Source organism: Megascapheus bottae, chromosome 10, assembly GCF_031878675.1.
Source record: "Megascapheus bottae isolate mThoBot1 chromosome 10, mThoBot2.hap1, whole genome shotgun sequence".
Classification (NCBI taxonomy): domain Eukaryota; kingdom Metazoa; phylum Chordata; class Mammalia; order Rodentia; family Geomyidae; genus Megascapheus; species Megascapheus bottae.
The window spans coordinates 21379482-21391634 of NC_143518.1; the positions used below are offsets into that span (position 1 = coordinate 21379482).

The 12153-nt window shown below is 48.8% G+C and overlaps 1 protein-coding gene across 1 annotated transcript in view; it reads right to left on the reverse strand.

The window, feature by feature from the left end:
• Nucleotides 1-3251: 3251 nt before the first annotated feature.
• The window catches only part of Lhx4 (LIM homeobox 4), a 42430-nt gene continuing 33528 nt past the window's right edge, over nt 3252-12153 (reverse strand). The window contains exons 3-6 of the mRNA XM_090339767.1: nt 11349-11551; nt 6169-6323; nt 5682-5853; nt 3252-3646 (exon numbers count right to left, since the gene is read on the reverse strand). Of these exons, the coding sequence (XP_090195893.1) occupies nt 3252-3646; nt 5682-5853; nt 6169-6323; nt 11349-11551 (925 nt within the window). The remainder of the gene's footprint in view (nt 3647-5681; nt 5854-6168; nt 6324-11348; nt 11552-12153) is intronic.

Consider the following 12153-nt stretch of genomic DNA (forward strand, 5'->3'; position numbering starts at 1 on the left):
TAACTATTCAGTTGTGTGTGTGTGTGATTTTTCTAGTGGTTAATCACTGGAAATGAAGGAGGTGGGCTTATTATAAATTTGTTTTAGGATTCAGAATTCTGCCAGGCAGGCTCTCTTAAAGTCAAAGACAGACCCAGGCCCAGATATTGCAAATGCTTCTAGAAGATCTGACTTCATTTTTCAAACCTCCTTTAGGCAAGTGGGAGAAGGAAGCTACCAGGCAGCATCTAGTACTCTGGTAATAGGCTACTGAGCAGTGGAGACTGCCTCCAAGAGACTCAAAAGAAACGTCTATTCTCCATCTCCACCCACAGACGAGCCAAGGAACAGTCTTGGCATACAGTGCTTCTCTGTGGCACTGGCCTGTCTAAAATGTAGGCACAACCTGAAGGAAGATCACTTAAATCTGAGACCTGTCATAGCTGTGCTTCTAAAAGGGCACCAGAGTTTGCCTCTCTCTGGAGCGATGGCTCTGGAGATAGAACTTAAAACAAGCTCTTGTGGCCTTCTTTCCAGTGCTCTCTCAAGAGCTTTTCTAGCTCACAACCCACGTGAAATCAAAGAGGCTGCCACAACAATCAAAGTACTGCCTACTGAGCTTCTCCAGAGACTCATTGTATTAGTATAAATGAAGACAGCCATCCCTTCTTTCATCAGCAAATCAGAATTATACTTAATTCATTTAAAAAATGAAAACTGGGAAGTGGTATTGTGATTCAAGGGGTAGGGCAGTAGACTTGAGTAAACTATGCCCAGGCACAGTTCAAGTCCACGATCGACAAAAACAGAAAAAAGAAAAAAAATTTTAATTGATTTTTCAGCAGTACCACGTGGAGAAGATACCCTCTGCCTTTTGAGAGCCTGAAGTTCCATAGTATGTTCAGAAACTAGGAAGTGCCTCGAACCCTATGAGTATGAAGCCAGTGGTCAAGCTGAAACAGCAGCTAGCTGGAACTGCATTTCAGCTGGATTGTAGTTTGTCCTGTATATTGTGAACAACCTGCCAAGAATGGGTATTTAAGAATGTGGCCTCCAGATAGATAGTGACCATGTCCTTTCCTTCTCATGGCATATCATCTTGCATCTGTGTCTCCACCCTCACCCTGACATTTATGTTGGAAAATTGCAGTAGCCTGAAATTGGATAGGCTTAACACGTCATCAATAAATATAAAACCTCAAGAAAAGAGCTTGTTTGTTTTTACAGATTTCTCAAGCAAAAAGGCCAGCCACTTGCAGCCAACCAAAAACCAAAGGTCACTACAAAACTGATCAGCAAAAATGGCAACCTGAAGGTGGAGGATTTAAAGAGTTCAGTTGAACTCAGTTTGGTCCTGGGAAAAGGCTTTGAAGAGATGCAGCAGCCTGAGGGGAACTATTTCTTCCCTTAATCTGCCTGCATGCCAAACTCTGTACAGTCCTCAAAAGATCACTTCTCTATCCTGCTGATCTTGTTTTTAACAAAATTAAAAAGGGCCAGGAGAGGTGGTTCACGCCTATAATCCTAGCTTCTCTGGAGGCTGAGATCTGAGGATCAGGGTTCAGAGCCAGTCTGGGCACAAAAGGACGTGAGACTCTTATCTCCAACTAACTTTTAGAAAATGGGAAGTGGGGCTTGGCTCAAGGGTAGGGTGGTAGCCTTGAGCTGAAGAGCTCAGGGACAGTGCCCAGGCCAAGTTCAAGTCCCATGACCCACAAAAAAATAATAAATTAAAAAAAAAAAGCTTGAGGAAGCAAACCAGTTTTCCAAAGTGGTAAAAATAAATACCAGCTGGCTAAATTCCCAGGTTGTGCATGGAGAGCTTTTGGGTGGGCTGAAATGGGGCACAATGGGTGGCAGTTGCCACATCACGCAGGATTATCTCTCACAGGGGACAGCAGATGGTAAAGCAGGCCTGGTCCTGTCCTTGCTGCAGGTTTAGTAAAGTGCTATTGCAAATCTCCGAGCCAGAAGAGCCTGCACTGCCACTAGCTGGACTTCTCCAGCTGCCTACACACAAAACTGGAGCCCAGTGCATGGCCCAAGTCCAGCCAGCAATCCAGACAGTTGCAGCCCAAGGACCATTTAGAATCTTTTGGACAATTTTAAGAACTGCTCCTTATTTCTCCAAAGCAAGGTAAGCCAAAAAGAAAAAAAAAAAAAAGGAATTGCTGGTTCCTGGAAGCAATCAAGACTGTCCTCCAACTGAGTCAGCTAGCACAGCAATGAGAGCTTTCATTTTTAAAGGGAAGGAGTGGAGTCTGCAAGCTCATCTAAACCAGCTCACCCAAAGCAGAGCAGACTCTTCTAATTTCATTTCAACCCACAAGGACAGGGAACTCCAGGAGACTGGCATCTGCCCATGTGGCTAAACAGATGCACATTTGGAATCCAAATGTATCTACAGGATGTTTTCACTGATTGTCGTTCTGGTATCTCCTGGGTTTAGCTTTGATCATTTCAAAGGCTGTATAGCCCACAGCCTGTCTTGGGGAATGAATGATACAAGCAAATATTTCAAAAAGCACACTGCACCGAAGGGACTCATCATGCAGTCTGTGAAGGTCCAGGATCACTTGACTCCAGCCTCAGAGTCACCTGCAATGAAAACCACTTCTTGCCATCAGGGAGTCAGTGCCATAGACTGATTTCTTAAAAACCAAAACTGATCAATATTCTCTGGTTTACACTTTGGAGTAGGAAAGCCCTGTTTTCACAGCAACAAACAAAACAGGGAGGAGGCCATATTTTACTATCAAACTGTGGCCATTGGTATTTTCACTTTCATAACTAAATCTTTGAAAATGTGTATCATCCAAAAATCATTATATATGCAAGGGCCATGGTGCCTCTACTTCAGGAATCTCATTTTGGTGGGAGCAGTGGTTTGAGAGAGCCAGTGTGAGATGCACCAGGTAGAACAGAGTTCCCAAAGGCCAGGTAGCCTGTCACAGTCACCTTGTGCTGTCAAAGCACTGAGCAGCCAAAGCCTCTAAACAGGGTGGGAAAGGAGGAAGCCAACAAGCCAGCATCCCTAGAGCTTTAGACTGTCCACCCCTGTGCTGTGGCTGAGACGAGTCTACTCTTCCACCTCCTCCCAAGAACGCAATGCCCTGGTGTGGTCTCACAGACTTCTAAAATCAGCGGAAGACTTCCATTGAAAATAATGGAAATTCACATTGGCGCACCTTTGATCCTTAAAAGGCAAATCTCTTTTGATTCTTGAAGATATTCTTTCAAGCCAGAAGGACAGGTAGGATAGGGAGAAAAGTTTAAAAAGGAGGATGATCCATTTCATCGAGCCAAGAAGCTGGACTAGTTGGAAAGTCAGGATAGCCTACACTGCTTCCTGTGGAGATGTCAGAGGTGGGTCCCCCAGCCATGGCTCTCAGCGTCTGGCTTACTCCCTGCCCTGCATGCGCAATGATGCCCAGGTGAGTGTCCACCGTGTAATCCAGCCCATTGAGCAAAGGAGCGTGGGATGGCAGGGACGATATGGAAGATGGAGACTGGGGGATTCCATAGGGGCTCCCATCCCTCAAGTCCTGATAGGATTGTCCTGTCCCATCCATGGAGAAGCTCCCATTCATTAACTGTCCGCCTGTAATGTCCCCCACGTTGCCATAAATCCTATTGGTGTGGCCAAGTTCTGAGAGAATTTGATCCTCTGTGGACAAAAGAACGGAGATTTATTATCAGCTGCCAGGACTCTGGTGGTCCCTGCTTGTCCCAAACAATAATACACATGACCAGGAAAGATGCCCAAGGATGGCAGCTCCCTCACTGCCAAACACAGGTCAGACATGTCAGCCTGACGTCCAGAGACCAACCCAGTCTAAAACAAAAATCACCTGCAGAGACCAGATGTATCCACAGAGCTGGACATGTGTTGGTGAGCTTATTGGTTCTCCACGGCTCATGTACTAAGTCTCTGGCTACACTGAGGAATATGGATGTACCAGGTTTGGTGAGCTGTGTTATCCATGTCACAAAGTAAAACTATGCTGACAGGATTTCCTCTGAACAATTTCAATCCAAGAAAAGGGCTTGGTTTGGGAAACAATCAAGACCATATGATGAGGGCAGCCAAATCCCACTTCGGGACCTGTGTACAAAATCCTAGCCTACCTGAAAAGAAGGTTCAAAATGGTTTCTCTCTATATCCGGTAAGATCTTCCTTGGGGACCAAGGATGACTGAAGGCAAATACACCTTCTTAGTTCACTACGGGGAAATGTAAATGGAATCTTGTCACATGAAAGGACTTGTCTTTCCAACGTAAGTGAAGTTTTGTCTTAAGATATAAGAGATTTAATATTACCCAGAGAGAACAGTGATCTAATAACCCAGGACCAATTGTACCCAACAGAAGTGAATACAAAACAAAATTTAGCAATCTTGTGTGCTCTAAGCATGGATTTCAGTAGCTCAGATGAAATTTAGGAACTTTCCCAATCCTGACAAGACGCCCAGAAAGTGAGCAGAAGCCCCTGTGCCCTGTGTACTGAAGAGACCAACATCTAGGTTCAGGAGCTAGAGATCTCCTGAGCGCAGTCCTCTCAGGGTATTGCCCTCCTGGCAGAAAACCTCCAGGTTTGCACATCAATTCCTATATAAGGCCTTGATAGGCTAGACTTCAACCTCTCATCCCTCTGGGCCCCCCTCCATTCCACCCATGAAAATGTGGAGGGGAGAGGAGCTCATGCCTTCAAAAGGGAACAAGATGAAGGGCTGGTCATCTTCACTGGCTTGGCCTTTGGCCTGTACCTGCCATCACCTATGGCCAGCGCCCTCTGTGGGGCCACAGCTCCTGTGGGGATAAACATACTTTCCCCAGGCACATCCACAGCTAGCTGTGTTCATGGTGCCCTAAGATGGCTCTGTAAAGTAGGCGGCAAGGTGATCCTCCCCATTTGTAGATGGAGAGACTGAGGCTTAGGAGAAAAGAATCCTTTTGACAGAGCCATCCTGGAAATGAGGTTTCTGATCTCCAGTTCAATCAATCCCCTTCTCTTCTCCCACAGAAGACTTTCCTCATTTGAGGACTCAGTCATCGAGAACAGTTATGGTTATTTGCAAACAACCTGAGGATAGACATCATGCGGTAATTTGCAATTTTGCTGATGCACAAATTGGAACATAGCGCATGCTGCAAAGCTGTGTGCAGGATACAAGATGAAGTGAGCGGTGAAGGAAGGGATTGCAGTTCCGTCAGTGCCCCATCTCACATGCTCTCACAGTGTTATTTCCTAGGGAAAGGCCTGTTGAGCGGGGCCTCCTGCCACCACGATAGGTGGGGCAGGTTACTCTAAGGGACGCTGGGAGGAGGCCCATAACCCTGTGAAAAAAAAAGGGGGGGGGGACAGAAGTACCAGAGCAGGGCTGGGGCAAAGGCTGAAGCACAGCCACCTGTGTCCAGCCACATGACCTGCTGAGGGCACCTCCATCAGCAGGGAAGGGGGCCATGGGACAGCCAGGGCCAGGCTGGATCCCAGAGAAACCAGCCTCCACATTTCAGCAGCCTTTTGTCCTCTTATTTTCTACTCAGCCCTTTTAGAAAAAGCTGCTAACCTCTTCCCTACCCTTTACTGCATCCCTGTGTTCAAGGGAGTGACACACTAGATTCCTTCTACCTGTCAGGGCTTTCTGTTCCCCAGGGGACTCTACCAGGGCCTCAGCCTCAGTCCCTCCAGCCCTGCTCACCTCGGAAGCTCAGCTCACTGTCACTAACCCCACAGTCCTCTGCAGAGCTCTCCTTCTCCTGCTTGCTGCCTCCCCGGCTCCTCTTGACACTCTTATAGAACTGTCCCCACCGGTGCCGCCCTGCATCCTTCTTCAGGCGCTTCTCCTTGGCCCTTCTGTTCTGAAACCAAACCTGCCACAAAGCACAGTGACATTAAAGCGTGTCTGCCACAAGTCCCAAAGTCCCCCCAGATCCCCAAGCTAGATGGCTAGAAATGGACTGAAGCCCTGGTGAAGAGTGCAAGACCAAAGTGCAACGTGCCCACTGCCTCGCACTTGGCCCTCGGGACTGGCCCCCTGGCAAATGCCCCCATGGTCGTGGCCTGGAGCCAGCTCCCCAGGGAGCTACCATTCTGTCTGTGACCGCAGGTGGAAAGGCACAGACATGGGACTCCACCCCGCATCCATCCCTCCCTTATTCTGAGTGCAAAGCAGGATGGCATCTCACCTGTACCACCCTCATGTCCAGGCCTGTCTCAGAGGACAGCTGCTCCCGCACATGCCGGGCAGGCTTGGGCGAGTTCTTGTAGGCATTTTTTAATGTCTCCAGCTGCTTTGCTGTGATGGTGGTCCGTGGCCGCTTAGCTCCAGCCTCTGAGTCATCTGCAATGAAACCAGCCAAAGCAGTTGAACCTCTCCCGTTTCCTCCCCCAGGTGGGCTTCCAGCTCTGTGGACAGTGGGAGGAACAGGGAACATCACTCTAGGGAGCTGTCCCTAGCACACATTCTGCACATGGTAAGAGGTGCTCACTGTCCCAGCGCACCTCAGAAACCTCTCTCCCTTCACAGCCCGTCCAGCCCCACAGAGCCTGCCATCACACTGAACAGACACCAGGCCACACTTCCCTGTCATGGCAAGCTCACTGCTGAGACATCCTTGGGAGCCAGCAGGGCTGTGAGATAAAGGAGCTAAAGTAAAGCTGGTCCTCCGTGGCCCCAGGCCCCACCTCTCACCTCTGCCCTGGCTTCCTGGGGCTCCCAACTGGAAGAAGCCCATACCTGGCGTATCATCCAAGCTATGTTGACAATTGATGGGTTAGAACCCACCAGTGAGTTCTTAAGGAATTTAGTGGGAAGCCAGGTGCTGGTGGCTCATGCCAGTAATCCTACCTATTTAAGAGGCTGAGATCAGAAGACTGAAGTTCAAAGCCAGCCTGGGCAGAAAAATCCAAGGACTCCATCCCCAACTGACCAGCAAAAAGCTGGGCTGGAGGCATGACTGAAGTAGTAGAGCACCAGCCAAGCAAAGAATCTGAGTAAGCAAAAGGCCCTGAATTCAAGCAATAGTAACACACACACACACACACACACACACACACCTCCAAAAGTTAGAAAAAAACTAAAGCAATGAGTAGGATAAGTCAAGCATTGTTTCATAAAACATGTCTTGAGTTATTTATTTGTCTTTGTTTATGTTTTGTTTGGGCCATGTTGACCATTCTAGCTCTAAGCTATGTCCCTAACTCTAAAATTTCTTTCTTGTGATGGATCATCAAAGTGTTTTTGTTTTTGTTTTTTACCAGTCCTGGGCTTGAACTCAGGGCCTGAGCACTGTCCTGGGGCTTTCTCAAGGCTAGAGCTCTACCACTTGAGCCATAGTACCACTTCCTGGTTTTCTATGTATATGATACTGAGGAATCGAACCTGGGTCTTTGTGCATGCTAGGCAAGCATTCTACCACTAGGCCAAACTCCTGGCCCCTCATCTGAGTTTTTGAACAGCACTGGACTAAAGAATGACCAGAGCAATGCATTGGCCAACAGTCTTTAGTGGTGGTTTCGTTTTGTTTCCTTGGCAGTACTGGGGTTTGAGCTTGAGGCCCTGCACTTGCCAGGCTTGTCTCCACCGCCTCCCCTTTGCCCCTAGCCCTTCAATGGGCTTTAAGCCAACTGCCTGAAGTTCTTGTTAGTCAATGCTGGTTTGTCTGCTCAGAGTCAGGCACTGAAAATTGCACCTGAGCATTCAGTGAGGCAGGCAGGGGTGAACGGCTGCTACCTTCCCTCCCCAGTCCCCTCCACTGCCTCAGTCTCCTCTGTGCAAAGCAGGGGCATAAGGTGGGCACTGGCTCTCATCTTCTGTGTGTTCCCTCACTTGTGCTGCTACATTTCCACCTTCCTCTTTGCCTTTCCTCCCCCCTCTCACTCCATTTAAGAAAACCTGTGAGGAGCAATAATAATAACCAATGTTGATTAAGCACCTCCTGTGAGCCTGGGCTCACGAAGAGCTTTCTGTGCCTTCATTCCTCACAGTTCTGAAGGCTTTCTGTGGAAAACCTTCACATGAAAGGTTCAGCCTTCAAGTGAGTGAGCGAAAGAATTGGGTGCGCAGCCTCCCAGTTCTCTGAAGCTGAGGCCGCAGCACCTGCCCTGAACGGGACACCATGTTCCAGGAATTAAGTAGCTGTGCACTCAGACCCACGCTACACGCGTGCACGTGACCATCCTGCACCTCCGACAAACCACATCATCCCCCGAACAGCTCTCACCCCACTCCCTGCTGTCATCCAAAGCCAAAAGGGAAGTAATGGAGAGTTCCTTGGCTGTCAGTACTACTTAGTGAGGAAAACCTCTGAAAAGGTTTGCTTTAAATTGTTGGGAAGGGTCAGTCCCTCCTGCTCAGATGTATAGATACAGAGCTCATAGAATGGCACTGTCTCATACAAACTTGAACTATGCAAATGTGACATCATATACATTTAAATATTCAGTCTTTGTGTGTAAAATTGTAAATAAACTACCAAAAAGTGCATTGTAGAACCAGCACTGGGAGACTGAGGCAAGGAGGATCACAAGTTCAAACATCAGTGTAGGTTACTTACTGAGACCTTCTACCAAAACCAAAAAGGCTTAAATAATAGAGAATGATTTAATAGGGTGGCGTAGTGAATTAGAAACTAATTTCACCCCAGCCAGATGCCCCAGGGTATACCTGTCACCCTGGTTAGAGGCCCAGTGATGCCATGCCACCACTTACAGAGAAAGTTCTTCCTATGACTATGGGGACTATTATGCTGTTATTTTAACATTCACTGTTATTATAATTTAAAATCTTTTTTATATCCTATAACAATGTCATCCAAGTATTCATTAAGTAGCAATGACAGTGCTCATGCTGAAAAATGTACCTGAAAATCAATAACTTTGGTGCGGAAGTTAAATGTGATAAAACGCAGAGAGGAAGGCCAAGCAGGCCCACGACACCCTGAGCTGTTAATTTAGGAGAGAGCACTTGGGGAGGAGGCCGGAGATAATGCTGAGAAAATAAAAAGTAGCATTAAGGTGAAATACACTTCACTGGTTATGGATTTGTGTGCAGAACACACCTCCCCCCTACTTTTTACATTAATTCCCATGGAAAAATTAAGTCTTAACATATGTTACTTTTGAATTATGCAGAGCCTCCTAGAACTTGTCCCTGGCACATAATTCGACCTCATTTGACTGCAAATGCACCGGTCCAAAGGAGGTGGGATAAAGGAACAAAATCCCTCTCATGAAGGAGCAAATTGCTGCTATTAGATTATTTTTTTAGCCCAAGGGGTGGAACTACAAACCTGAAAGAAGGTTTAGAGCAGTAGCTGGGCAGAATGAAAACAAACGCAAAGCTAAACAAGCATCCTATAACTAAGATCCCTGGGACTGTACATCGTGTTGACTCCAGAATCTGAGGACCCCTGGGGAACATGCTGGAAGAACCACTGTTTTTAGCCCCAGCACACCTCCCTGTCTACATATCTCTCCCACATGGGTCCCTTCTATGGCATCCCATTTCTTTTTTTTTTTTTTTTACTTTTTGTCAGTGGTGGGGCTTGAACTCTGGGCCTGGGTGCTGTCTCTGAGCTCTTCAGCTCAAGCCTACCACCCTACCCCTGGAGCCACTTCCAGTTTTCTAGTAGTTAATTGGAGATAAAGAGTCTCACGGACTTTAGTGCAGGGCTGGCTTTGAACCAAGATCCTCAGATCTCAGTCTCCTGACTAGCTAGGATTATAGGAGTGAGCCACCGTCCCCTGCTTATGGCATACCATTTCGCAAGCTGCTCCCTACTTACATCTCAGACAGTAGCCCAGTATGGCTGCATCATTTTACCCCATGTTTAGCTAAGAAGCTAAGATTCAACCCTTACCTGGTTTTCGAGGGAAGGTCCAGGCTCAACGGGACCCTCACCCCACCCTGACATGAATTTCAGTATCTTTCCTTTATCCTCAGTGGTTTCCTGCAGGGAACATCTTTCTCTGGAAATGGATGACCCCACCACCATGCTTGCCTCCCTAGCAATGTTACTGCCAGTCCACTGCTGCCATCCAAAGTGCCAGGAGACACTGGGCTGAGAGCATGCAGGACCTGAAGGAGACCCCTGACATTGGCACTCTGGGCAGGACTCCAAGGAGGCGGTGTTGGTGCTCTTTGGTAAGGAGGATCGGTGCTTATTCCTAAGGTACTATGGCTCCTTTGACTCCATCTTGCCCCTGAAGAGCCCTCCTGCTCTTCTGTAACATCCTAATGGTCTCCAAAGCACCAGTGGTGGTGTTTTGTGAAGTCTATGAGCTCAGGGATGATTGAAAGGATATGCATGAAGTTGTCTCTGTCTCTCCCTCTTTCAATCTTCTCTCTCCTTGCCTCTTTCCAGCTTCCTCTTCCCTTCTGTCTCTTTCTTTTCCCCCCTCTCTGTCCCTTTCTTCTCCTCTTTCCAGCAAGCCCACATTTGTTGACGAGGGCTGCTTTCCTCAGAAACACTCCTGAGTTGATTTTTTACAAAAAATGTCAAAGGCAAAAGTCCTGATGTTCTGTGAGTTCATGGGTCTGAGATTCCTAGGTTGAATTTGACCAAACCCCAAATTCAGATCCTGGGCAATACACACACACACACACACACACACACACACACACACACACACACACACACACACATCTGTGAACACAGCTGTGGATGGGAAGTAAAGAAGCCTGGCCTTAAGAATGTACAGGTAGGGTCTCACTGAAAAGGTCTGCAGTTCCCTGCCAGCATGCCATAGAGAGCAAGAGCAGCTGCCGTCCAGACTGCACAGATGAGCCTGGGTTTCCAGGTGTGGCTATGCCAGGGCCCAACTTGAGCCTGTGCCCAGGCTGGGAGCTCCTACTGTGGTGTAGGCTGTGCCCCAGGGCAGAGTCAGGGGAAGGCATGTCACAGAGATGCCCTAAATGTGGCTGGTGACACACTGGACTCCTGCCCCTATATGTGGCTTCAGAAGCCCAAGGAGTCAGAGCCCTCAGTGGAGAGGAGGATGGGGACAACATAACTGGAGCTGCAGCAATCCGTGCGCACAGCGTTGGGAACATCCAGTGCCCAGGTGATGGTGCCCGCACTGTGCAAAAGTCAAGAGCCTCCCAAGTAGACAGAGCTCCCAGCCTGCACCAGGCAAGGGCAGCAGTGAGATCACGGCTGCGCTCAGTCCTCTCCGCTGTGGGAGGCAGCTTTCTGCTGCTCACTGAAGCCCAGAAGCGCTAACAGGTGACTCTGGAGGTAGAGCGTGGGGACACTTTTCAGAGGAGGACACTACGCAGGGCTCACAGGCTGCTTAGATACGAAGCTGGGGGATGGGCCCCTCAAAAGCACGGCCTGGGAAGGCTGTGCAGGTCGGCGCTGCTTACCATTCTGCTTGGCTGTCTCGTAGTCTTCCTTGCACACCAGCCGCCCATCCTCCATGAGGTAGAACTCATCCCCCGTGGCCAGCTGCCGGTTGCAGATGATGCAGGCAAAGCAGTGCAGGTGGTAGACAAAGTCCTGGGCCTTGCGGACCACCTGGGTCGGGGGAATGCCCTGCTGGCAGGCCGTGCATTTTGTGCCAAAGCGCCTGTCAAGGTGGCATAAATGATTAGACCATGCTGGCGTGTGCTGGAAAGTGCCTTCCCTCACCATTCCTCCACCCACCCAGTCCACAGCCACAGCATCAGCCCCCCACGACCCTCATGCCTATCCTCTAGCCTCACTCCTTCCTGTCTGAGGCTCCTTTGCCACAAATGGAGGTGTTGAGTCAGAACAAGAGTCTCCTTCCCCCTCCCACAGCTGACATTGCCTAACTGACACCCAGCAATGCACGGAGACAGAGCGAGGGGCTTCTAAATTCTTCATGGAGCCCACTGGTGCCCAGTGCCTCCCTCCAGGCGCTTCCCAGAAGACCAGTCTCACAGGACACTGTGTCTGCCCTGCGGCTGCGGTGTATAAAGCACCCAGCCACCCACCTCTGCCTAGATGTCCTGAGCACTCCTCCCTGCATGGCTGAGTGCCAGCACTTGCCTGTGTCCATACAGGCGTTCTGGAGAAAACACACTTTGTCAGCAGAGCTCAGTGTTCCTGATAGCTCATCTCTCTGTTCCTCCTCTATTTCTCTCTCTCCATTTCCCTCTATGTGGCACAAGGGAAAGTCCCCACCCCCACCCTATGGACAAATGGTCT